The 25692-nt window shown below is 36.2% G+C and overlaps 1 protein-coding gene across 4 annotated transcripts in view; it reads right to left on the reverse strand.

Annotated features, from left to right (window-relative positions):
• Positions 1-25692, reverse strand: part of PDS5B (PDS5 cohesin associated factor B) — a 117191-nt gene that overhangs the window by 34348 nt on the left and 57151 nt on the right. For all 4 annotated transcript variants that reach the window (XR_010612436.1, XM_065678409.1, XM_065678407.1 and 1 more), the window contains exons 11-23: positions 24054-24199; positions 22964-23115; positions 21372-21485; positions 19711-19792; positions 13604-13652; positions 12003-12142; positions 11810-11925; positions 9902-10007; positions 8074-8234; positions 7340-7463; positions 6329-6487; positions 5454-5522; positions 1286-1422 (exon numbers count right to left, since the gene is read on the reverse strand). Coding sequence is in view for 3 of the 4 variants with exons in the window: in XM_065678409.1 (XP_065534481.1) it covers positions 1286-1422; positions 5454-5522; positions 6329-6487; positions 7340-7463; positions 8074-8234; positions 9902-10007; positions 11810-11925; positions 12003-12142; positions 13604-13652; positions 19711-19792; positions 21372-21485; positions 22964-23115; positions 24054-24199 (1555 nt within the window). In the remaining variant the exon portion in view is untranslated. The remainder of the gene's footprint in view (positions 1-1285; positions 1423-5453; positions 5523-6328; positions 6488-7339; positions 7464-8073; positions 8235-9901; positions 10008-11809; positions 11926-12002; positions 12143-13603; positions 13653-19710; positions 19793-21371; positions 21486-22963; positions 23116-24053; positions 24200-25692) is intronic.

The raw sequence follows: 25692 nt of genomic DNA on the forward strand, positions 1-25692 counted from the left end.
ACCAGTCTGCTCTTTAATCCTAACCCATAAACTCTCAGTTCACTCATCATCCACTCCTAGGCAGAGCTCCAGGTTCTGGGGTTGAAGGGTTGCCTTCAACACAGAGTGACTTCATGTCATTGCAGCTTTCTCCCTCCCCTGAAAGTATCTCCCGTCCTCCACTAACTTAAATAATGGAGCACTGACCACATCATTATGTACAGTTTGTATTATTATTTGTAGTTTTGAGTAAAAAGAGATTGGGAAAATTAAATTCCTAAAACAGGCACGGTAAGTAAGCATCACTCCAAGCATCAAAATACAGAGGACCTACACAACTGATTGATTCTGGATAAACCAACAGTACACTCTGAGCAGTAATGCTGAAAAGCTAAATTACTACCACTTATCTCCCTAGTAAATGCTATGAATGGTTGTATTACAGAATTTAAAACTATGAAACAGTTATTTTCAAGGAACTCTAAGACAAAGACTACACAGTTGCTGCAAAGATAACATACGAGACAATTCTATAGTTTGCAACTTCGTGCATGCAATGTAGGTTCTATCCGCATAAACACTGTATAATTCTACCCCAAAATTAAAATTTTTACTTAAACTGGCACAATCCATGCAAGCCATTAATGGCTTTTATAGATGTGAATTTTCAGTATTTGGCAAGCAATAGTGGCTGACAACTTGTCACTTCTCCCACTGTAGAGGATTAAGAAGATACCCAGAAAAAAAAAAAATCAGTTGCCTGACAGATCATCTAAAAGGTACATTATTTATTGAGACTTTAATCCTCTTTACACAATTTCCTCTTGTTTTCACTTTTAGAGGCCTCAAGGGATTAAAGTCTGCCTCCAAGCAAAGTGCCTTATGTATTAGCTATTCCCACCTGATTTAGTGCAACATGCTATTATCTTTTTATTAGAAAGGCTGTCTATTGGCCTTTGGCATACGCAACAATTGTACATCAGGAAGAGCAAGCTGCATAAAAAATTAAACCAAATTTTCAACATGAAAGAGGAAATTACACAGTTTATTCTTGCAATACCAATAATGGCCCTTTGAAGAAAGGGATAAAAAACCAGATAAAAACTAATATACAGCTATACCTAGTGTTAAAAAAACCTGAGACTCAGCAAACTTACGTAAGTATCCAGCCCAGCTTACCACCAGTTCTTACGAAATAAGATGCATAATCATTAAGCAGTCTAACAGAATAGTTTAAGTACTACTTCAACTAAAACTCTACCCACCGCATCAACGCAGACATCAAACGTTACCATCTGTTACATACCTAATTTTCCCCTGCTCTGTTAAATCACCATCACTATGTAGTATTGTTGTTAGCAACCTCAGAGTAGAAGTTCCTGACTTGCTGTGGTTGTTCTTCATTCCTAGCAACCACCGAACCATCATCTTGATGGCCTGAATCTGCAAAAGAAAGAAAAGTTGATAGGCAGAAGTCAAATCACACAATGAGCTCATTTATTTTAATAATCTTTATCATAATTTAATTACACAGTATTTACCCAAATGCTTTTTGATGCTACGAACATAAACCTGTCAAGGCTGCAAAATATAATTTGAATACTGAAAGATATACTAGACATACTCTCACTAGATAGCAACATTTTACTGAAAGTCTCACACACTTATTACAGCAAATAAAAATCGTACAACAGTTAAGGTCTGAACTGTTCATCTTACTAAGAAATCATACATTTTGCCCTGTGAAAACCTAGTATCCTAATTGAGCTTACATCTATTAAACACCGTGGAACAGGCAAAACAGTCTATACTTACTAAGAAAATGTTACTGGATCAAGAAGCAGAAGGCATTTTCATCTTCCTATATTGCTATAATTCCTGTACTTAATCCCTATATGTTCTTTATTTATATATGAAATATTTGAGTTTAAAACATGTAAATTAAAAAACACTTCACAGACATCTGACTGGTATAGTATCACACTGTATTAAGATAACTTGTTCTAGAAAGGAATTTTTCTTTCATGGCTATTTAAAGAAAAGCCTCAAAGCATGTTACTTAGGATAACTTGTCTTTTGCCAATGGAAACATCAAGTGTTCTGAGGCAAGCTTCTAAAAGTATGCGGAATCCAGCTGCTATCAAGACACACTGAATAATTTCATATTTCTTTAGTGAAAATAAAGCATGAATTTTTATATTAGTTTGTTTCAGTATTTGAATCACTTTGTCCTTTCATTTTCCTTCTATGTGAGAGCACAGACAATAAAACAGAAAGAGGACTATCCTCTTACAGAAAAATGAAAATGCTGATCACACAGGCAGCCTTGGGGGAAGAAGAAAAACAAAGCAAAACCAAGCTTTCAAAAATCTAAGATATTTTTTGTAAATACTAACTTCAAATTTTCTCCTTGATGGGAAAGGCAGTTCTAATGACTTTCATGTACACATTCACAATATCACCAAATTAAATTCATCATACAGTTGATCTATTCCATGTAACAAGCTGACCACAATGGTCCCTTCAGATCTAAATCCCGTGATTGCTATCTATACCAGAGTTTATTTTTTTTTTAGCACCATGGTCCATATTCTCCACCTCCAGAACTGTAATTCTGTTGGGTAACACCAGCAAGAGGTAGGATATCTGGCACTCCAGATCTCCAAATGCAAACAGCTTTTGTGGAACAGAAATGAAATCGTCTTGCCCTAGCATTCCAACAGTCTTTCACTGAAACAACTCTTAAGTATCCATCAGAAGATTTTAATAGCAACAAAACCAATGTAATAATAGCAAAAAATCCACAATGTAGTAAAAGTAGTAATAATAATAGCAGCAGCAGATCTTCTGTTAGCTTACCAACTAAAGTTTCCTCATGCCTTAACCAGTACCTTTAGTCATTAGTGCCTCCCATTTGTTGGGAGGATGGAAATATGCCAATTCTATTTGGTCTAGGAGCCTAGAATCTTCCCCTGAGATTAAAAATGATTATACATGAGATGAAAATATAAAGTCAAAACGCAACATGGGTCAGAACCATATAGAGGGCCACAAAAAACTGCTTCATACTCAGCAGCACAACATGAACAACATGTATTTGAAGTGCAAGCACATGCGTAAGAAGTTATCATTTCTTAAGAGAATAACATGACAGATCTTTGATTTGTTATGAGAAAACTGCAACTGACTACTAGCTTTACATAAACTGTAAGAAGTATTAATTTTTAATATTAAAATTAACAATTAAAAATAATCAACAGGTAGTTATAACAACTTTGATCTAGAGGTTATCATCACGCTTCCATTGTAAAAGTATAACTGGCTCCAATCCCATGTAGTGATCCTAGAAACACTGTCTTCTTACATAAACATGATGACACAATAGTTAGCTCAGGTTTCTACTGCTTGAGTTTTCAGAGTAACAAACACTACAAGTTTGTGCAGAAGTGGAAAATGAAATAATGCCCATTTAAAGCACGGTTAGAAAAACAGGATGAGAAACTTATACTGCTGTGCGCACTGAAGGAAACAAGAAATATCGCTGCTTCTACGTAAGTCTTAACCCACTACAGGATACAGAGTATTCGGTACTGGTTGCTGTCAAGAGTCTACTGCTTTAGAGCAGACAAGTGCCAGGCATAGGAATTCAAGTCTAACTCATACAGTAATTAATCCAATTTAATACTGTACTGAAACAGTTCTCTACAGACATTTCATTTAAGGTTTAGCACCCAAAACTAAGGGTAGCCTATACCAGTCTACATCTGTTAGGCTGGACAATACTAAAATCTTGTCTTCATCAGTACTTCCCCCTTTCATACTTAAACTTGCTAGTTTTAAGATGCGCATTAGATAAGCAATTACGTTACAAAGGGAGAAAGAGGCTTTTAAAACCAGAGTGAAGAAAAATAGACTGTCAGAGAGAAATCATCTACAAACTAATAGTGTGGCCTGCAGTGTTCATTAAATATAGGCCTCTCAGTGGTAATAAATGCTAATTAAATTTGCAAATCAATTTTCACAATAACCTGTTTTCATTTGCCAATAAATGCTCTGTACAGTTTGCAGGCTTGGCTTCAACTTTGAATTGCCTGAAGATTTTCTATAAACCAATTCCCTTCCAAACAGCCAATTGTAAGAAAAGTTTTATCAACAAAAAAGAGCATTTTAGAGAGATACAACAGCTTCATGAATCTTTAAAAAATTAAGAAAAACAATTAATATTTACTGTTTCAAGTTACACATGTAATCACTGAAGTGAAATCATGTCTATTTTAAACTAGCAGTTCATCAAATCAAAACAAACATGCATTCTTTCAACAGTTCTTGGAGTGCACTGTGTAACTATGGAGTTGCACAAACACAAAAAATATCCTTTCTATAGTCAAACCAATAAAAAGCTAACAAATAAACTCCAAACACAACTGAGCACTTCCAGTAAGAGTTCTGTACCAAACTGGAAACAAAAACACTTGTTACATCAGCAGAGAATAAGGTATGCTACAGAGAGTGTAACTTAACACAGAAGACAAAGAACTTTTGAATAAAGTTGCTCCAATTATTTAAAAAGGCACTGGAAATTAAATGACTGCTACAGTTAATTTAGAAACAGCATGCTATGAAGTACATGCATCTCACCGATTCTGAGAGAAAATGCAAAAGCACAATCTATCTCTGTTCTGAAGAGCATTTAAAACACAAATACAGACATAGGATACATTTTCTACAGTGTAAATCTATTTCTCATTGAGTGAAAAATTAAGTGAGAATATCTATTACCAAGTCCAGAAAATGTAATAATAAACTTATTCCAAAGTTTGCGGTGGCATTTTAAAGTAAAAAATGCCAACAAAATCCCCACAATTTTAAAGCTGGGTTTGTTGGTCTGTTTGGTTTTTGGTTTTGTTTTTTTTCCCCCCTCTCTCCTTAAATCTTGTTTTTCTGGTACACACTGTACACAGAGCAAAGCAATTTAACACATTTATTCATTTGAAGAAACTGACAAACCCAAACCCAATTTTTACTTTATTCCAAACAGCACTGAGAGTTTCTAGGAATGTCCTAAATATTCAAAAGAAAAAGGAAGACTTTAAACAGTCTCCATGGTATTTAACTCCTATGTGAGACAGGAGGGAAGTATATCCATATACTAACTGTGATAATATCTGAAATACTGCTGCACACCAAACCTGTGCTTATAACAGGCTATAATAAAAATCCAGTAAAGCATATATGTAAATTTATTTAGAAAAGCAAAAAAAGTACATGCTCCCAAAAGCAAATCCTTCTGACAATCCAAAATGTGTTCTGGTAAGATAATCTAAAACCAGTTATTTCTGTTTTACTTTTAGAAAGGTGACAAGCAGAAAAAAGCAGTTGACAGCTTTAAGAATTCGGAATTCTCTTAAGAATTCTTATTCTGTAACAATACTATTATTATACAATAATACAAAAATATAGTAAGTGCTACTTACTTTAACAAGTGTTTCAGGAGACACTTCTTCATCTGGGACCCAAAGTTTTGTTGTCTTTTTCCCTGGAAGCTAAAATAGAAGTTACATTTTGTTACACTGCCATTACTCTCTAGTGAAACCTGATGTAATCTCCTCTTTCCTGTTTGCTTCTGAAATCAATACTGCAGCACCCACTGGTTTGCTATATGCCTTCTGTCTTTTATAGAAGTAACGATCATGGCAGTGAGATACTGTTCGTACCTCACAATTCAAGTATCAGCAAATTTGACAGCAGTAGAAGGAGTTTTATTATTGTTACCTGAAAACTACTGCTTTTGAGTGTAATAGCCATTGCTTTCAAATTAATTTCTAGTTTCCATATCCAGTAGATTGGAACTTCAAGAGCGTAGTTTGACAGTAAATCTTTCCCTAAACAATGGCTGACAATGCACAAGTACTTTTTTTCACTTTAGAACCACTATGTAAGGTGGTATGAAGTAACACAAAAATTAAAACTCACAGTCTTTCAATTAGACAGCATATTTCAGTTTCAAACACATTATACTTCCTAAAAAAAAAAAAGTAAATCACAACTTGCTTGCTCAAGACAAGGGACTAAGTGACTGAAGTCATTACCAATTTTCCCCATTTTTAACAAAAGGCAAATCATGAGTGATTAAACACTGTGCTATATAGCTTGTCACTTCTGTAAGGACTATAAAATTAGTACTACTTCCTTTCTTGTACTGTGGGTTTTCAGTTCAAACAGTACACATGGACATCTATCACAATATCCAAATGTAGAAATCAACAAGCCAAAAATATTCATAAGTATTTGCTGAGTATTATACCACAGGAGAAGCAAAATATTAATAAGAGGTTTTAAAAATACTTACCCTATCATTCATTAGCAAATCTTTAACAATAAAAGTGGCAACCAAAGATTTTAAAGGGGCAGCAAACTGATCAGGTGCTAGCATGGCTATGTGGCCAATAGTAACCAACGGTGTGATGAGATGCTCAAAATTGCTTGGATCCAGACTTTTATGCAGTGGCTAGAATAAAGGCAACTGTAATCAGTAATATTCAGTAATCAATAATATTCAAGTATTACTGATATAATCTGTGTCTTATTGAGGAGAGGGGGGTTGGAGTTCTGCACTAAGTTGTCCATGACTACTTATTTTATTTTTCAGAAATACAATTTTTAAAGAACTACTGTTTAGATTCAAAGACAGATTTTCCAACCCTACAAGTCCCTCACAGATCAGAAGAAAAAAAAAAAAAAATCACAAAGAACCATGAACTGTTTGTCACATCTGCATAGCTCAGAAAGTGGCAGCTCAAGCAGGGCTTTTTAGTAAAAAAAAAAAAAAAAAAAAAAAAAAAGTATATTTTCTTGTTGAAGAAGTGGGCATGCTACATCTCAAGATCACAACTTCAGTACACGACTACAATTCAGCCTTCAAGATAAACAGCTGATGGGCACTAATTAAAAAGTGTATTTGCAGTTATAACTTAAAAATCTATTTAAATAGTCTCTACCATAATTCAGTTTTCCTCCATCTCTATAACCATTTAAATACTTTAGGCCAGTCCTAACAAGGATAAGGAATGGTGTATGGCTCCTCCTCCCATACAAAGTTCATGGTTCTAGCAGACAGTTCGACACTTAGTTTTACTCTGTCATCTGTTAAAATACATAACCCTAAACATGATGGATCATAGGATACAAAACCCTCCTCCACTACCATATTTCAGGCCAAAGTGAAGAGAACAAAAGGAAAGGGGAAAAATATCTTTTGTAAATTTGATACAATTTGACATACAAATTACTACTACCTCCCTTAGTTCACATTCGCAATATAAACGATTAAGAAAAACTAACTTAAATATTTTAATTTTACCTCAAATATCTGTGCAAACTGTGTTTCTTTGCTGGAAAATATTGCATGGATGCAATGAATAGCATACTTGGCTTGACGAGGGGGTCCCTTTTTAGCTTTATGATGTAACACTGGAAGCAAAGCTCTTAAAAAGAAAAAAAAAACCATACCTTTTCACAGACTGAAAATCTTCAAAATATCAAACCAGCAAAAAAGTACAGATACACACATAAAGAACATAACACCTCTGCAAAAGTGCTAGTTGTCCTGGTTTTGGTGATTTCTTCAAAGAGAAATGGCTTGCAAGTAAAAGCCCCTGGCTTTTGTTGATAAAATATCATGTACTAGAAGAAATATTTTCTCTGCACAAGTTACTAAATGCTCTTTTGGAAACATTCTTGTCTACACATCCCCATTAAATTGCAAAGAATGGTTTTACATTGCCGTAAATTTAATTTAGGGGAAAAAAAACCCCAAACCAATACCCCATATGTAACTCTGGAGGGCAATGATAAAAATCACGGTAGTGCCAGTGACATATCAGCTGTTCACTACTTTGAACGCATTCATTTCACTTCCGTTGCTCAAAAAGCACCACATTTTAAAGTAATTCAAAATCTTTTTCCTGTTTTACCTGAAGTAATACTTTATTCCAAAAGAATGCAAGATAATGCTATAGTATGCAAAGGGAAGAAATAAAACTTCCAAAACCCCATAAAGAACACCGCTCAAAGAAAGTAAGATATAAAACTTACGATCGTATATGAGGAAAATCTTCTTCAATTTTACTTCCTGTGTTTTTGAAAATTTGTAATGCAGCTTCTGCCACCTTTTCATCATCCATTTTCAAGCAAGCCAGGAGAGATTCAAAAGTTTCAGCTGAATGAAATGAGATAGGGTGCGTAAATGAAAGTACCTGCCAAAATAAGATGAAAGCCATGTTAATATTTTTTTAAAGGTCCACTTACATACAACATTCCATCATGAGTAATCTTCCAGGGCCACACTGCAATATTTATCATACTCTGCCTGGTTTTGTCATATCCACACTTCTCTTTTCCTGGCTTTTTCTGATACCTCCTAAATACGCCTCTTCTTTATACATGATCTCATCAGTTTTAACTTAACTCTTCAGTCTCAATTTCTTCTGCTATTGTGAACATGCACTTTTCAGTGGTGACATCTACATTAGCAAGTACTGGCTTACAGCAGAATCAGATCTTAAAAGAAACAACTGATACTAAGGAAGCAATATTCACATTTCAAGGGTTTTACCTTCAGAGTATTTTTAGACAGACTTGAACCCACTTTAGCCACTGCAGCACAACATGTGCTTCTGAAGCCCATCTCAGTTTTGTTTCTCTAAAAAGAATACAGCTTATGTGCTCCCAGACTTCATGCTTTTTTGCCAAGTGGAATAACTGGTTGCACTCTGAACTGAAGCTCCTATCTCCAAAATAGTAATATAGACATACCCAATAGGGTCTCTAGTTCCTCAAGCTTTATACAGCAGCTCATCAGATCCTGTACCTCTCCTTCAGATTCTTTGACTCTGTTTTCAAGTATGACAGTCCTCCCCACTTCATTGTATGGCATTCCCTTTTCTGGACTCCTACATTTGTCCTTTCAGGATTTTTCTCATGATGTACAGATCACTTGCCTCAGGGCAATCTTACTCCTTTTCCTTAACTGTGTCATTCCAGTTCGTATGAGTATTTAAGTACTGACCTGGGAGCCTTCTTTCAAATATATAGTCCTTTGTGACATGATTCATTCTTACTCAGATTAATTTTTGTGCTACTGGCTTTTTGTACTTTTATCTAAGCGTGCACACCTGGTTAGAGAGTCACATGTCCTCAGATGAATCTACCAGGCCGTTAGCTGATCTAAGATATTCTGAAAACTTAAGTATAGGAGTCCTTTAGATTTTGAGGCCTATGAAGTCAATCCAGACCCAGACCACTCTCAACACAAACATGCAACTAAAGCAGTACTACAGTGTAAGTACATTTCTGTTCAAGTACAGGCAAATCTGACTACACTGTACTCTTAGCCTAAAGTCTTTGAGAGACACTAAGTGAAACAAAAAGCCCTGTGTAATGGCATCTGAAGTTTCAGGCATATAACAGTATTGGTAAGTAACAGCGATCAGCTCTTTTCTTTCCTCCTAGCAAAAAGGGAGTACAGAATAAGAAATTCTGTATGCTGTCCCCACAAGTGCATCTTTATGGGGTTTGCTATGTTAACTGAGTCTCCAAGACTATACAGAGTTGAAACAGGTAAGACACAAATTTATGAGGAACTACTAGGAATCACAGTATGATGCTTACAAGTACAGTTCCAAAACTATTATAACTATATTGAAAAGCAACTAAATTCACACTCCAATAACAAAACTTCCAAATTCTTTATAAGATTACTTACGTGTCACGTAAGATGAACACAGAGAACAAAACTCAAACCAGTACTCTTTCAGACAGCCACCAATTGCTTATGGCTAAAGATACTGAGTGCCAATTAAAAGTTTACCAAAGTTGCTTCAGAAAGTTTTACATGCTCACTGACCACCAGGAGTATACTTGCCTTAAGCAATTCAAGACCCGCCCTGATTGCCTGGTCAGTAGGTACACCCTCATCTTCATCATCAGCTGTTCCATCTATAGACTTGTTTACTTGCTTGATAAGGGCACTGAAGAGGAAAACAAAGTATGGCCTTGTATTTACTGCAATCCACTGTGTATGACAGTTTTCATAAGATATAATCTTATTAATGGAATTTATGAAAAACTTAAAACATAAGCTTGTTATAAAACAACTGTCAACTACATACATAACCCAGTTAACCTCATCTTCTACCTAACTCAAAGTTTATGTAGCATTAAGTTAAAAAACATTTATCCATCATGAATAAGATGAAAGAACCATGAACAAATTACTCCAGAAGGATGACCAAAATAAGAAATTAATTTGAGCATTACGAGCAACAAATTCAGGTAAGAATTATGGTGAGGCTACTAGCTGCTATGGATTCTTAAAAATAGATGGAAAACAACTGTTTACAATGTTTAGTATACAATCCAGAGGAAAAAAAAACACAACATTAAATAGCTTTACTAAGAGTTGATGAAATATTTAAAAGACCTATTTTCTGCACATTTCACCTTAACAGTAATGCTTCGTTTTCTCCTTACACTGTACCCTAGGAAAGGAAATGATTATTGAAATGATCCTATTAGTGTGTGGTGTAGGCAGCTACCGTACCATAAACTGAACAATATTCAGAATATTCCTCCAGTACATCCTGTAAATAATATTTATAGACAAAAAAAAAAAAAAAAAAAAATCCCCAAACCAAACAGCCTCAAACGAAAACAAAAAAGCCCCAAATGAAAATAAATAAGAAAACCCCAACTGGTAGCAAACCAAGCGTAAGGCCTCTTAGCCAGACTTCCCACATTATGCTTTTTTTCCTGCCCTTAATTGGACAAAAATTACCACATAATAAAATCAAAACAGAAACCAAAAAATAAACAAACAAAAAAACCCCCATCAAAACTTAAACCCAAAATAACAAAAATAACCAAAACCCAGTGACTTTCAAAAACAAACTGGGAACTCAGTGAAATTTTACAAAGATGCAAGAAAACCAGTTCTGTGGCAAAACTGAAAATATGTATTTATTACTTTTTTTTCCCTTGTATACTGTAAGGCAGTCAGTAGGTAGACAATTTAGAGCCACATGTGAATCTTACTTAAAATATACATTTTATATTACTTCAGTGCATGTGAAGAATCTATTTTCAAATTTAAATAAAAAATCCAGCTATACATTGTACTTGATCCAAGATCAGAAACAGATTAAATGAAATCTTAATGGCTCCATTACATTACATACATAACAGGCAGCAACTGAAAAGCTCGAGTACTTAAGAGTCAAGTGCTACAGTTAGAATTAACAGGTAAGAATTTTCCAGTATTTAGAACTACCTGTCTCTAAATAAGGTACCACATATCTCAAAATACAACTGTTAAACAATTATTTCAGCAATTACATTTTTCTCCTCCCATAACTGGCTTACTTTTCTTTATAGTCTTGATGCCTCATCACCATAATCTTTACTTCCTCAGTTAAATTACTGGTTAGATCACAGTATGAGCTAATATTCTGTGTGGAAAATTTCAGTAAAGAGCCATGGACAGAAATTTCTTTTAAAATCAGTTAACGAGTTACAAACCAAACTTCACCCATCAGCAACAGATAGATTTTTACTGACAGGTTGTCATGGCTGTGCTGAATGACAATTCAATTGTTTCTGTGGCTACATTCTAAACTAGCACACAAAAAATCCTAAGGGGAAAGAGAAGAAAATATTGCAGGTTACCAGGTCTTAAACCGTAACTTCCAGTCCATTAAAGCTTACGCTTAAAGGTGAAATAAGAAGCCCCGATATCAAACCCTGCAATCTACAGCTAACACACACACACAAATACCTGATGGATTCAGTATCAATGTGCACAGGAGCAATCCTCTCAAGAAGAAACTTTATCATTTCCAGGAAAGGATTTGTTGGTTGTTTTGGATTGCCCAGCTTCTTTGTTATCTCCCTCTGCAATATAAGTTTCAATTAAATTTATAATCAATTCAGTTCCAAAAATATTAACATATTTTAAGAGCAATTCTTACCACACATCCTTCAGCCTGTTTGCAGGAACATGTTGGGCTAACAAGCATTTCTAATTGACTTCTTATTTTTTCATCATCTTCTAGAACTTGTGTGAACTTTTTCATGAAATCTTGAGCTTTCCCTGGATCAGGAAGGTTTCCTTCAAATAAGCAAAAGAAAGCACTATTTATTTTGAGAAGTATGAAGTACCAGTATTGTAAATTACACAAGTTTGAAATGCTACACTAAGAAAGTTTCTATGTGTGCTGAAGTTAACAAAAGGGGGGGGAAGAGGTGTAAATAACCAACCCCCACAAAATAAACAAAAGACCCAAACCATAAAACACTTTAACTTATGCTGATGTATCTATGAGGACACTCATTTCTAAAAACTGGTATACTCACAGACCTCCCCTTGCTATTTCCTTTCCTTGGCCTTCACACTCATTTTGCATCAAGTCTAGTTGTTCTTGCTAATAACAGTACCAGCTGAAGTTGACCTCAGAATGCAAGGTCTACAACTCTACAGAAAAATATACTCTGTATATAGCTCACCTGATATGACACGTATGAAATAACATTAAAAGGGTATTTTTGTTAAAATTACTCCTCCCCTAAATGTAAACTGTACAACAGCTTATAATATTAAAAAAAAAAAAGCTTTTAAAATGCATTTATTAAACTACGTATTAACATTAGCATTAAGCAAAGTTGGCACAGAAAATAGTATAGGACTACAGGATAGTCAGCTCAAAACAAGTTCTACTAAGTATTTCTTCCCTTTTATTTGTTTTGGGTATTTTAATGCGAGCCAGAATTAAAAAAAAAAAAAAATCAGAAAAAATACAAACTGAACAACTTTTATATTATAAAACAAAAAGAAAAAAGGATTTGGAACATGGCCAACCAGCTAGTAAGATTCATTTTCCTCCAAATTTTTACAAAAATTTACATAGCCTTAAGCGGTATCAGTTTCTGCCAGAACAGCTGGCTTTTTATTATTATTATTATTAAAAATAAAGGTAGATTTAAAAACAAAGTTTCAGAACTGTAAAGCAAATTTTTCTTCTTCATACTGGTTTTAATGCAATTGGCATGGTGGTCTAGGGGGAACAAGACATGCTCCTTTGGGGCTGATGTTTTTTTTCTTTGCTGAGAATTCAGGTTACATGAAAGTTCTTCAGCTTCCAAAGTGCCTTCCCTGCTACTGACACCCTAATTATTTTGTGTTCTCCCAAAAGCACTTACAACATCAACACCTCAGAGATAGATAAGTTAGTAGATATTTTAGGAGGTTAGTTAACATCGGTTAATACATATTCTATTATAAATGGTAAAGCAGACACTAACACACTAGGATCTAGATTTTTAATTAGTCCACAACATATACAGCCAAAATGTCATGTGATAAGGTTCATGAGTGGAGACTTTTTACAGTAAGGAAGTAATTCTGCTTACCATTGTCATCATTCTTTAAAGCATATCGTTACATCATCTTTATCATGATTTATATCTTTTATCTGTTACAGAACTTTTTAATAAGCTTATCTCAAATGATATTTAAAGCAAGAACACAATATAGTTAAACTGCAATTTTAAAAATGTAAATATTTTAACTTACTTGTTATAACCATCACTTTTGAGAATATAGCTTTACTGCTGGCATCTGTCTGTAAGCCACAAAAGAAAAATAGATTAAGTAAAAATTTTATATTATATATTTCAATTTGGATACTGAGTGAGCAAAATACCACAATGCATTATCAACAAGTCAGCACCCATTTTGCTAACACATCAGTGTGTTAGAAATCAAAACTACCACTGCAAAGTTAATGCTAAACAGTTACAGGGAGTAAAAGCTAGGTCACACCTATAGCATCATTATCACAGACAATTATGTAAAATATTTTTATTACTTTTCAATCTACTATATAACTTATGAACAGAACAAATGGGTTATTTCCTGTAACTGTTTTCCATCTAAGGCCTCTTTTGTTTTTAAACATAAAATAGACAGCGAGCTTTAAATTCACTTTGTTTTCTTGTTCAGGTATTGATTCTAAGTAGTCTTGGTAGCAGTCCCCAACTTAACACAAAGAAGAGAGCAAGTCAGTAATAAGACACCTTCTACCCCTGTTTAGCTGAACAGGGAAGGCAGCAACTGTGAAAGTTAACAACAACATAACTGTACTTCAAGATATGTGCGATGGTTACATTTCAGTGAAACTGTTACTGATAGAAGGTCATCCAAAAGCATCTTACAAGCAAAATAAGTTATGCAGAACAGCTTTTTTATTTAATTTAGTTTCTTTTTGTCAGTAATTCTTCTGGTATAGGATTTCAAATTCCACACACAAAGTTCACCTTAAGAGTTAGTTCTGGCACTGAAAAAGTGGAAGATGAAAAACCTACTACTAAAGGTAGACAAACTACTTCCCAGGGCACTCTGTCCCCACTTTTAGCTGTAATCCACAGTATTCTACAGACTAGGAAACTTTACTGAATTGCACTGAAGTTTGAAATATTAAAAAATTATCAGTAAAAATGCCAAAGGTAATCCTTAATTGTACTCAGAAGATAAACACCCAAATCATCTTCAGATAAGTGTTTTAAAGTGGACAAAGTAATTAAAAAACATTGAAATCTTTCACTGCTGCATAATAAGTGTTGTTCAACAACTGGGAATTCTTCATAACTAAAATGAAAATTGGAATCGGAAAGAAGATTCAAGCTTACAGCAGTGTTGCCAAAAGCATATAGACCCATCAGCTTCCAAACCATAAAGGAAGCTGCTCTTTTGCCACCTGACTTTTGACAGATCAGCTTCAGTGATGTAACTTAGAATATCTACAAAACTCCATAATTGCATGTAAATAGTATCAATTATGGGCTACAACTATCAAATTATATTCTTCTGAGAAAAATTTAAACAGGAAAACTACCACACTATTAGCTTTCACTGAAAAGTATTTAAAAAGACACACGGAAGTGTCCATCTCATAGAATGGTTTGGGTTTGAAGGGACCTTAAAGATCATACAGACAGATAGGAAAAGCCTCACGCTCGCAGGCCCCTGTTCTCATGGGGGACTTCAACCACCCTGACATCTGTTGGAACGATGGCACTGCATGGCACAAGTAATCCAGGAGGTTCCTCGATTGTGTGTAAGACAACTTCCTTCTGCAAGTAATAGAGGAGCCGACAAGGACAGGTGCCATGCTTGACCTCGTGCTCACCAACAGGGAAGGGCTTGTTGACAATGTGGTACTCCAGGGCAGCCTTGGATGCAGCGATCACGAGATGGTAGAATTTGAGATCCCCAGCACAGTGAGAAGAGTGTGCAGCAAGCTCACTGCCCTGGACTTCAGAAGAGCAGACTTTGACCTCTTCAGGAGCCTGCTTAGTAAGGTTCCATGGGATATAGCCCTGGAGGTCAGGGGGCCCAAGACTCTTGGTTGATATTCAAGGATCACCTGCTACAAGCTCAGGAGTGCTGCATCCCAACTAGAAGGAACTGCGGCAGGAGGGCCAGGAGACCTCCTTGGATGGATAAGGAGCTGCTGAGGAAAATTCAAAGGAAAAAAGAGGCTTATAAAAAATGGAAGCAAGGACAGGCGGCCTGGGTAGAGTACAGGGATGTTGTCCAGGAAGGTAGGGACCAGGTTAGGAAGGCTAAGGCCCAGTTAGAATTAAACCTAGACAGGGATGTTAAGGATAACACGAAAGGATTCTACAGGTACATAGCAAACAAAAACCAGACTAGGGACAAAATAGGCCCCCTGAGGAAGCTTTCGGGAGAACTGGCTACACAGGATTTGGAGAAGGCTGAGGTTCTGAATGACTTCTGTGCCTCGGTCTTCACTGGCAAAGGCTCTGACTGCACCACCCAGGTCTTAGAAGGTAGACGCAGGGACTGTGAAAATGAAGACCTTGGGCCCACTGTAGGAGAGGATCTGGTTCAAGACCATCTTCAAAATCTGAACGCGCACAAGTCCGTGGGACCTGATAGAATCCATCCGCAGGTCCTGAAGGAGCTGGCGAATGAAGTTGCTAAGCCACTGGCCATCATATTTGAAAAATCATGGCAGTCAGGTGAAGTTCCCGACAACTGGAAAAAGGGAAATATAACCCCCATTTTCAGGAAGGGGAAAATGGAAGACCCGGGGAATTACAGACCAGTCAGTCTCACCTCTGTGCCTGGTAAAATCTTGGAGCACATTCTCCTGGATGGCATGCTAAGGCACATGAAAAACAACAAGGTGCTTGGTGACAGCCTGCATGGCTTCATCACTAAGGGGAAATCCTGCCTGACCAATTTTGTGGCCGTCTATGATGGGGCTAGAGAATTGATGGACAAGGGTAGAGCAGTTGATGTCATCTACCTGGACTTGTGCAAAGCGTTTGACACCGTCCCACACGACATCCTTCTCTCTAAATTGGAGAGATATCAATTTGATGGATGGACCACTCGGTGGATAAAGAACTGGCTGGATGGCCGCACACAAAGAGTTGTGGTCAATGGCTCGATGTCCGGCGGGAGACCGGTAACGAGTGGTGTCCCTCAGGGATTGGTGTTGGGACTGGTCTTTTTTAAGATCTTCATCGCTGACATGGACAGTGGGATTGAGTGCGCCCTCAGCAAATTTGCCGATGACACCAAGCTGTGTGGTCCGGTTGATATGCTGGAGGGAAGGGATGCCATTCAGAGGGACCTTGACACGCTTGTAAGGTGGGCTGATGCCAACTTTATGAAGTTCAACCACGACAAGTGCAAGGTCCCACACCTGGGTCGGAGCAATCCCAGGCACAGCTACAGATTGGGCAAAGAAGAGATTCAGAGCAGCCCTGCGGAGAAGGACTTGGGAGTGCTGGTCGATGAGAAAATGAACATGAGCCGGCAGTGTGCGCTCGCAGCCCAGAAGGCCAACTGTATCCTGGGCTGCATCAAAAGAAGCGTGACCAGCAGGTCGAAGGAGGTGATCCTGCCCCTCTACTCTGCTCTTGTGAGACCTCACCTGGAGTATTGTGCGCAGTTCTGGTGTCCTCAACATAAAAAGGACATGGAACTCTTGGAACAAGTCCAGAGGAGGGCCACGAGGATGATCAGGGGACTGGAGCACCTCCCGTATGAAGACAGGTTGAGGAAGTTGGGGCTGTTCAGCCTGGAGAAGAGAAGGCTGCGTGGAGACATCATAGCAGCCTTGCAGTACCTGAAGGGGGCCTATAGAGACGCTGGGGAGGGACTCTTCATCAGGGACTGTAGTGACAGGACAAGGGGTAACGGGTTAAAACTTAAACAGGGGACGTTTAGATTGGATATAAGGAGGAAATTCTTTCCTGTGAGGGTGGTGAGGCACTGGAATTGGTTGCCCAGGGAGGTTGTGAGTGCTCCATCCCTGGCAGTGTTCAAGGCCAGGTTGGATAAAGCCTTGTGTGGGATGGTTTAGTGTGAGGTGCCCCTGCCTATGGCAGGGGGGCTGGAACTAGATGATCTTGAGGTCCTTTCCAACCCTAACTGTTCTATGATTCTATGATTCTTTACAGTTCCAATCCCCTGACATTGGCACAGACATCTCCCACCAGACCAGATCCTTCAACTTTTCATAGTAAATTTCTGTTCTCTAGAATGGAATTCACTAGATACATATAAAAGAAAACAGGATTTTGAGTTCTAATGTATTTGCACAGGTTTTTGTCATTAAGGATATTAATTAGCAAATTTGTAGAAAATATGGCAATGTTTAAGAAGAGAGGCAACCTGAGTATAACAAAAATATAGCATGCAATTAAGACAAGCAATGTTTTTAGTGAACGTTCTTCATCTCATGACATGGACACTTCACATGTAATTCTAGCCATTAAGTATTTCTACAGAACTTTCCATCCCTTTTTAGTGTTGGAAGAATGCTGCAATTTTCAGGGCTTCTGGATGTCACAGCTGAACAAGTACGTTCAGACAAGAAATGAAGGCAAAAAACAAAACAAAAAACCCCAAACCCATCAAAACAATAACTGGTTTACAGGATTTAAATAATTATGTCAACAGATACAGAATCTCCATATTTGCACCTCTTACAATTCAAAAGGAAATTACCAAAACTGTACTGTGGAGTTTCTTTGTTTCTGACTGGTCTGGCCTTCCAATACAGGCTATGTCTTCAAGTACTGGCTAAAGCTCCCATTAAAACTTACCTAAAGTTAAGCAAACTACCAATCATCGAATTAAGTAACCTGAACCCAAAGTATTTTTTTAACTTCTAGTAGTATAACTCCACTGAATAATGAGAGACTGAATAAGATCAAGGATCATTTATTTTTAGAAAATCTACTGTGGCACTTTATCTACATTATCTTGCATTCATGATATGGAAGCATCTGCAGCAAATAAAGCTTATACTCCAATACTGATAAACCAGCATTCACCCACTTTTCCTCAACCCTCTTCACGTCTTAGAGCTCTCACACTTGCCACTGTGACAAGATCTACGGGAGAACAAATCAACAATTAAGCTATAACCATTAAGTGAAGAAATCAGACTGAAGTGAAAAAGCACACACAGTAACACCAAGTCACATTCTAAAAGATTACTAGTTCGTTTCCGTTTTGTTTTCTGAAAGAAACTGTTTCTACAGCTCTGAATGGCTCATATATATTTGTCTTGAGATTAGTACTGCCTTGGACTGCAATGTCTCTTCAGTTCATGATTATGAAAACATACTCCTACAGTCATTTAATTCCATGAATTAATTATCAATCTGGGGAAAACACACAAAAAAACCAAAACACAAACAAGCCATACAAGGAGCATCACAAGTAAAAGGTTTGTTACAAATATCTAAGCATCTGCACTGGGTACAAAGGCAGGGTTTTGGGGTAACAAAGGGTTCCTGGGCTGACCCACTAGGGAGGAGGTTACGAACTGTGCCTGCCTAAGCTGCTTCCAGCCAGCTCCACAACCAAGAAACCAAACCAACACAACTCTAATCAGTGAGAGAAGCCTACGGTGCTTCCGAGAAAATATATTTAAGAGAGAAGACGCTGGAGAAAATACAACTCTAAAGGGATTGAGGCTAATGGAAGAATCCCTGATGGAGCAGCGGATAAGAAATGAGGAGCAGTAGAAGGAAAGGAACCACCACACCTGATGCCCGTCTCCTGTGCTGTCATCACCTCACTGAAGGAATTCAGCATAGTGTGCAATGCGGGCCTGAAAACTGTAAAAAAGCTGTTTCTCTTAAGTGTGTGGTTGGTTTTTTTTCCTCTCAATACCAGAATAAATAAAAAGTTTGTGTTAACAGACAATAAACTAAGTAAAATTCCCTCACTCAAAACCATTTTGTTACCCATGACAGCATCTCAGACTATCTAAAGCCCCTTACATTCTCCAATGCAGTCCTGTTACTCAAAAGAATAATACAGTGTCGAAAATTAGTACTTAACAGCAAATGACAGGATGAAAGCCATATGGACAAATGTAAACATGTCAATAGCATAACACTAGTTTGGATAAAATGCTAATACTGGCACTTATCAAAACCTACATGTTTAATTCCATATTCTATTTGATATAGCTGAGAATGAACTTTCATTATTTCTCCCTGAAAAAGGAGTGCAGTCTAATGGAATATCAGCTAACTTTCAAAATATTTTCTGTGATTAAAAATAAGCTTCAGATTGTGAAACAAATGGAATTAAAAACCTGTACGCTAAAGATAAGTTGAACTTACTTTGGGTTGTTTTATTAGGTCAACCAAATCCTTTACTTGATGTCGTAGAAGATTTTGACATTTCCACATTTCATTCAATGCTCTAAGAAAATATAAAAATATAAATTAATTAATTAATTTAAAAAAAGTTGTCAAAATCACAAACTCGATAAAGAACACAACTGACCAAGAAGAGCCCTTAAATCCTTTTCAACTCCAGTCTCAGAAATATGCTTACCACCTGAACTTTTGCTGCTGCGTGAGCAATGGTTAAACGTTTCTTAATGGCATGACATGGTCATATTAGATTGGAACAAAGTGAGATTTTGAAACAAGTTTCATTTCAGATACTTAACTACATAGCCTTTAAAAGAAGTAGGAAGTAACTGATATCTGGCCCATAAAGAGGGCCAGATTTGGCCCTCATTTGTACATGCATGAAATCACTTTTCTAAAAACATTCCAAGAAGCAGGCTAAAGCAGATGTTTAAGATATTTATCATGAAAACAATGTTTTCCTTGCATACAGAAAACAGCTACTAGATGAATAAATTGTGAAAAGTGGGCATGATTAGACTCATAAGAGATACATTAGAGATATTTGACAAAATTGAAAATTAGCACATTTTCCAGGAAAAATAAGCCATATAAATAATAAAGTCACAGATTCGCTTAAACTTTCCTAAGCCACAAGAAGTCAGTTCTATGTAACTAACTGAACATAGTGCGTCTTTAAAATGAGTACTTCTGCACATGAAAACTGTAGAATTCTGAAGTTATTTGTTGACTGAAATAACAAGCACTGAAAGGAATCCATTCTGCATTTTTCTTTAGCTTATACTAAAATTTACTAGAACAGTAACTTCTTATTTTTTGATATACTATTCTTAATTTTCATTTGTTACAGTTGTAATATCTTTAGACAGGCAATATAAGAAATGCAGGCGATTCAAAAAGCACTTTCTGTAGCATTTGAATGCTGTGAAGTTTTTTTTAAGCCATTTTTTCACATACAAAGCTTTTTCTAGTCTCCCTTATTAGGAAACAAACAAACAAACACAAACAAACAAAAAAACCCCAAAACCAAACCAAAACAAACTATATTTGATTTTCAAGTGACTAAGTACTAGTAAATGAAAAACAAATTTAAAATTACTAAATTCAAACTGTGAGCATTACAGCAGCAAAATTAGTCAATTTCATGCATACATATCCATTTTAAGTTGAGGAAGGCACAGAATTTTAAGTAAAATGCATATCGAAGGAGGAAAACCAAACAAGTAATTCCTTCCCACTCTAAAGTCATCCTGGGTGTTATTAATTGAGAAGCTGCCAGATAAGATCTAGGGCTAGTCAATGCTATTATCTATGCAATCTCTTTTCAGACATAAAAGGACTGACATGCACTCAAGCTATTTATACTTAAAAGATACCGCACCTTGCTGGAAAACACCCTATTAGTCTGGGGTTTTGTTTGTGTTTTATTTTGGGGGTTTGGGTTGCTGTTGTTTTTTCCTCCACAATACCATCTAAAAAATAGGTATTATTGCTATGTTCTGTTTTCTGATAGTTCATAAACTACTTTTGTCCACAGGCTTAGGCTACCTGTAACAATTTAGAACTAATTTACAATAATGTTTACATTAAAAAATATTTTGCAAGTAGTTAAAAACGGCACGTACTTCACAGCATTTGAATCCAATGTTGCATAAAGGTAATACAAACATTTCATTCGTTCATTGGTTTCCAAGTTGTGTGGGACCATATACTGAGCAAAGATGCGTTCAACAAGTAACCTGAAAGACAGGATTAAGAAACTTAAACTGTAAAGGAAGAAAGCAGCTTGATTTGCAAAACATTCATTCAGAAGTTCTCAGACCTATCTAGAGGTCAATTGTTGCATATAAAGATGCGCTTATTAAAAAACCTAAAGGTCAAGTTACTTAACTTCCAATATAACTCAGCATAAGCCAAACAAAACTATAAAACTATACCTTCTGTAATGATACTGTTAGCAGTAGGACATTTCAGAGATTACATAATCAAAGTCAGATATATTATTCTACACAGGAACCAAAGGATTTTGGTTGTCTCTGAATAATCAGCCCAAAGAGATGTCATCAGTGAATTTCATTACGGGTCAGTATTGAGATAAATTCATGAGTTGATGTAAATTAATGGGCCTAAAATAAAGAAACATCATGTTGACTGTATCACACATCATCATGAAGCCTAGAAGGAGAATTCAGATACTCATCACAAGGCGAAGACTTTCTTCGACCTCTCCCTAGCCCCTTTCCCAAGGGATAAATTAATCCCATTTCTTTTGCTTCCGCAATAAAAATGTAGGTACATTCACAAGGGAATTATGAAAATTATGTTTAGGCTAATGGAAAGAAGAAAATTCTTATGCATAACTGGAGCAGCTGGTCAAAACCCAAACCCAGATCCATTAAAAAGATCCTGAAGTTTAAGAAAATCGTGAGTAAGACTGCATCTGAAGCTCCAGGCAGCTCTGCACACTTCCATGGTACCACAAAATAATTTCTTATTTTGAAGATGACAGATGACTTTTTGAGTCTACAAGTTTTTGAAAAGACCTGGATGGGTTTGCAATACCATTTGTATCCAATCACACTGTGAAGGTCAAAGGCTCATTTCCAGCACCGCCAAGACTGCCTTGATTAGTCAAGAGGGACTAGCTGCTCATTCGCATCTCTCTGTTTTTCAATACGAACAACCATAGACAAGGCTATAGCTTGTATGACAGAAGCACTGCTTTCACCACAAATCCAGGACAAAGCTCTAACTCATGGCTATTATAGTACAGAAAAATGAACCTTCTGCAAAGGGATATGCCTTAACTGTTGTCGCTACAATAATCAGACTTACCTTTAAATCATGTAACAACATGCAAATATAAAGCAAGATTGTTAAAGCGATTTCAATTACTGCATTTTAGCATAAAATTAGCAAGCTACTGAAAACACAAACAAAAATCTCCTTTACTCAAGCAATGAAATACGGCTGTAAGTATTGAAATATCCTGATCTATCTCACCCTTTAGAATAACTTTAGCCCTTTAAGGTAAAAACGGAGAAGAAAACAACACAAGACGACATGGCTGCAATCACATAAGATTACACTACGCACTGGATCAAAACATACATTATCAAGTCTCCTTCTTGCCAGCACTTCAGCATAAAGGAAAAACAAATCTGAAGAGTAAGTTACGCACCTATCAACAGAATGACCTAGCTCATGACTGACTTACCGGTCATCAATACTGTTTTGATAATATATATGCAGAAGTTTATCTTTGATCCATGATATTTGTTTTGCAGCTTCTTTTCCTGCTTCTGATTGTAATGAATACTTCTTGTATATCTGTGCAAGTCCCATCATAGCTTCCTTCCTCACTCTCCACTTGAGAAAAAGAAATAGTACCCAGTTTAGCAGTTCAAAGCTCAGACTGCAGAATTTCCTGGTAGGCATTACCTATTCTACACCAAAATAATATCATTTACAAATCATTAAACTGAGTTCTAAGTGCAATACTCTCTCAACAGGACATATACTGCATGAAACCTACTATGCTAAACCTTTCAACATCCATAATTACTGTGCAAGTATCTTGAATTCAGAATTGTTACAAATTCAAGCCAACGCCCTTTCTCACAGGCTACACTGAATATTTGTGATTGTATTATCAGTGCAACAGCAGAAAGCATGCCAGCAATTGGAAAAAAAAAAACAGGTGATAATGTTAATTTTAAAGGTTTGCCACTAGCAGCTTTACAATAAGTAGCAAACACTCAAAAATTTACCAAATAACCAAACATAGTTTAACTAAATTTCAAGACTACTCAAATTTGAAAGCTACTACACTGATTTGTCAGTCTCTCAGTGATCTAATTAAAGGAAGGTAAACTAGCTAGCTCTGAAGGGGGAACATTTTTCATTAGTAATTTACAATATATTTTGAAACCTGCTTGTGAAATTTGTTAAGAAAAATGTTAGAATGTTTTATAAGGATTTCATTTTATTGAAAAAAAACAACAAAACCAACAACCAAACCAAAACCAACTAGAACTACACAACTGGAACAGTATTTTTGTGCTTTAGCCTATTTTTTTGTAACATACTATCTTGAATAAACATGCAGCACAATGAAAAACGTGGCATTCAAGTAATGGGCAAAAGATGCCTCATTAAATAGACTGCTTCAAAATTTTTTGCATAATATTGGTTTTAATTCATTTTCAAATTAGTTCAGCATTTTTTAGAATTGCTGTTTTTTAAAAAGCTGAATTACAGTCTAGAAATATAACACACATCCATGATTAGGACTACTTATGTCTTACCCGCTTGTCCAGTGTTCGTTCTCTGACAAAATTAAGTAGATGATCATTGACAAGCAAAAGATCTTTTTTAGCAGCAGTAACTATGGAGACTATAACATCATGTCTTATGGCCTCTTCAGGGTCATGTGACCTTACTTTAAGATATTCTGGGGGAAAAAAAAAAAAGTAAGTACACAGTTTTAGCTACTTTTCTTATGCTAGACAGCACCCAACTGACAGAAGCAGAAATCATGACTTTCTACTGGTTTGAGCACTGACAGTAAGAAACTACTAATTTTCTCTAAGAGAAATACCAGCAAAACCTTATATTAGAATATTAAATTTTTGCATTTCTGACATCATAGAAATATGAGTTCTAGCATTACAGCTTTTACTTTAATTTTTATTATTTCTTAGAGTAATTAGGCTATGTCTACATTATTGACTACAACAGCCAAACAGAACCGGATCTGCAAAGTAGAACAGACAGTGCTGAGAACTTGATAACCACACTGGATACATTTTAAAGTCTTTAGGCTAGAGACTACTCTTTTCCTGTATACTCCATCCCATTCAGCTGCTAAAGCACATTAGCTGCGCTCCTGACAACAACTTCTATACTATTCACAAGGAATCTAGTTCACATACTCCAGGAGCACTTTACAGTATAAGCTGTGTAAGCACTGTAAACAGGGAAAAATCAAGAGACATACTTAAAAAGCATGCTCTTTGACCAAGCTATAATGCTTACTTAGACATGTTTTAGCTTATTTATCTTAAAACTATTTTTCTAGATTATTTTGGTCCACTGCTACTTATTTGGTAGCATAAATAACCTCATACTATCCACATTTTAAGATTTCTGCTTAAGTGTCAAAAATGTCAGCTATCGTCCTTTTAGAAAGCTGACAAATAAAATGGCAAAGTTCGTTTATCTTTCTAGAAGTACCTATTTTAGCCTATAGAAGCACAATCAGGTAGGAAAACGCATATAGAAGTTAAGATCACTGTACTCTGCATACATCAATGAAACACTGAGTACATTAAGAAACATTGGAAATTCAAAGTTTATTCTGAATGCAATAACCAGAGGTTACTGTTCCCTTATTACTGTTCAACGACCAGTGAAAATTTTCAAGTCTTATCTGAAATGCTGGCCATTAACATTTCTGGTAATCAGCACAAGTGTCAAGAGTGCACATCAAGAAATAAAGCTTTGCACTCATAGAGGTTATGAAATTTGAAATCCAAATACAACTCTTTTTTTTTTTTTTTTTTAATTATGTGTTCCACAGGGGCACATAATAAATTAAAACCAAGTGAAGAACTACGCCGCTGCACAAAACAATTCTGGTCTGAAAGAGCAGTGAGTTAGAGAACTTTTTCAACAATTTTACTTTGACAAGCGCTGTGGGGAGAGAAAGGAGGGGCAAGCAAAATTACATTTCCCAGAGGATACCATTAGAGGGGGCACAAAGTCTTTCAGCAATGCACAAAAAAGAAAAAAAAAAATCCTTGCAAATACAATTCTGATAATTAAAGAAGAAACATCTCTGCCATTTCCATTCTGGAGAGCCCAGATTTTTTTTTAAGCTGGCTTAACAGTACCGATAACTACAGGATGACTCGAGCCTGCCTGTGTGTTTTAACTTCACAAACA

The sequence above is a fragment of the Lathamus discolor genome, chromosome 4 (genome assembly GCF_037157495.1).
Source record: "Lathamus discolor isolate bLatDis1 chromosome 4, bLatDis1.hap1, whole genome shotgun sequence".
Lineage (NCBI taxonomy): Eukaryota > Metazoa > Chordata > Aves > Psittaciformes > Psittacidae > Lathamus > Lathamus discolor.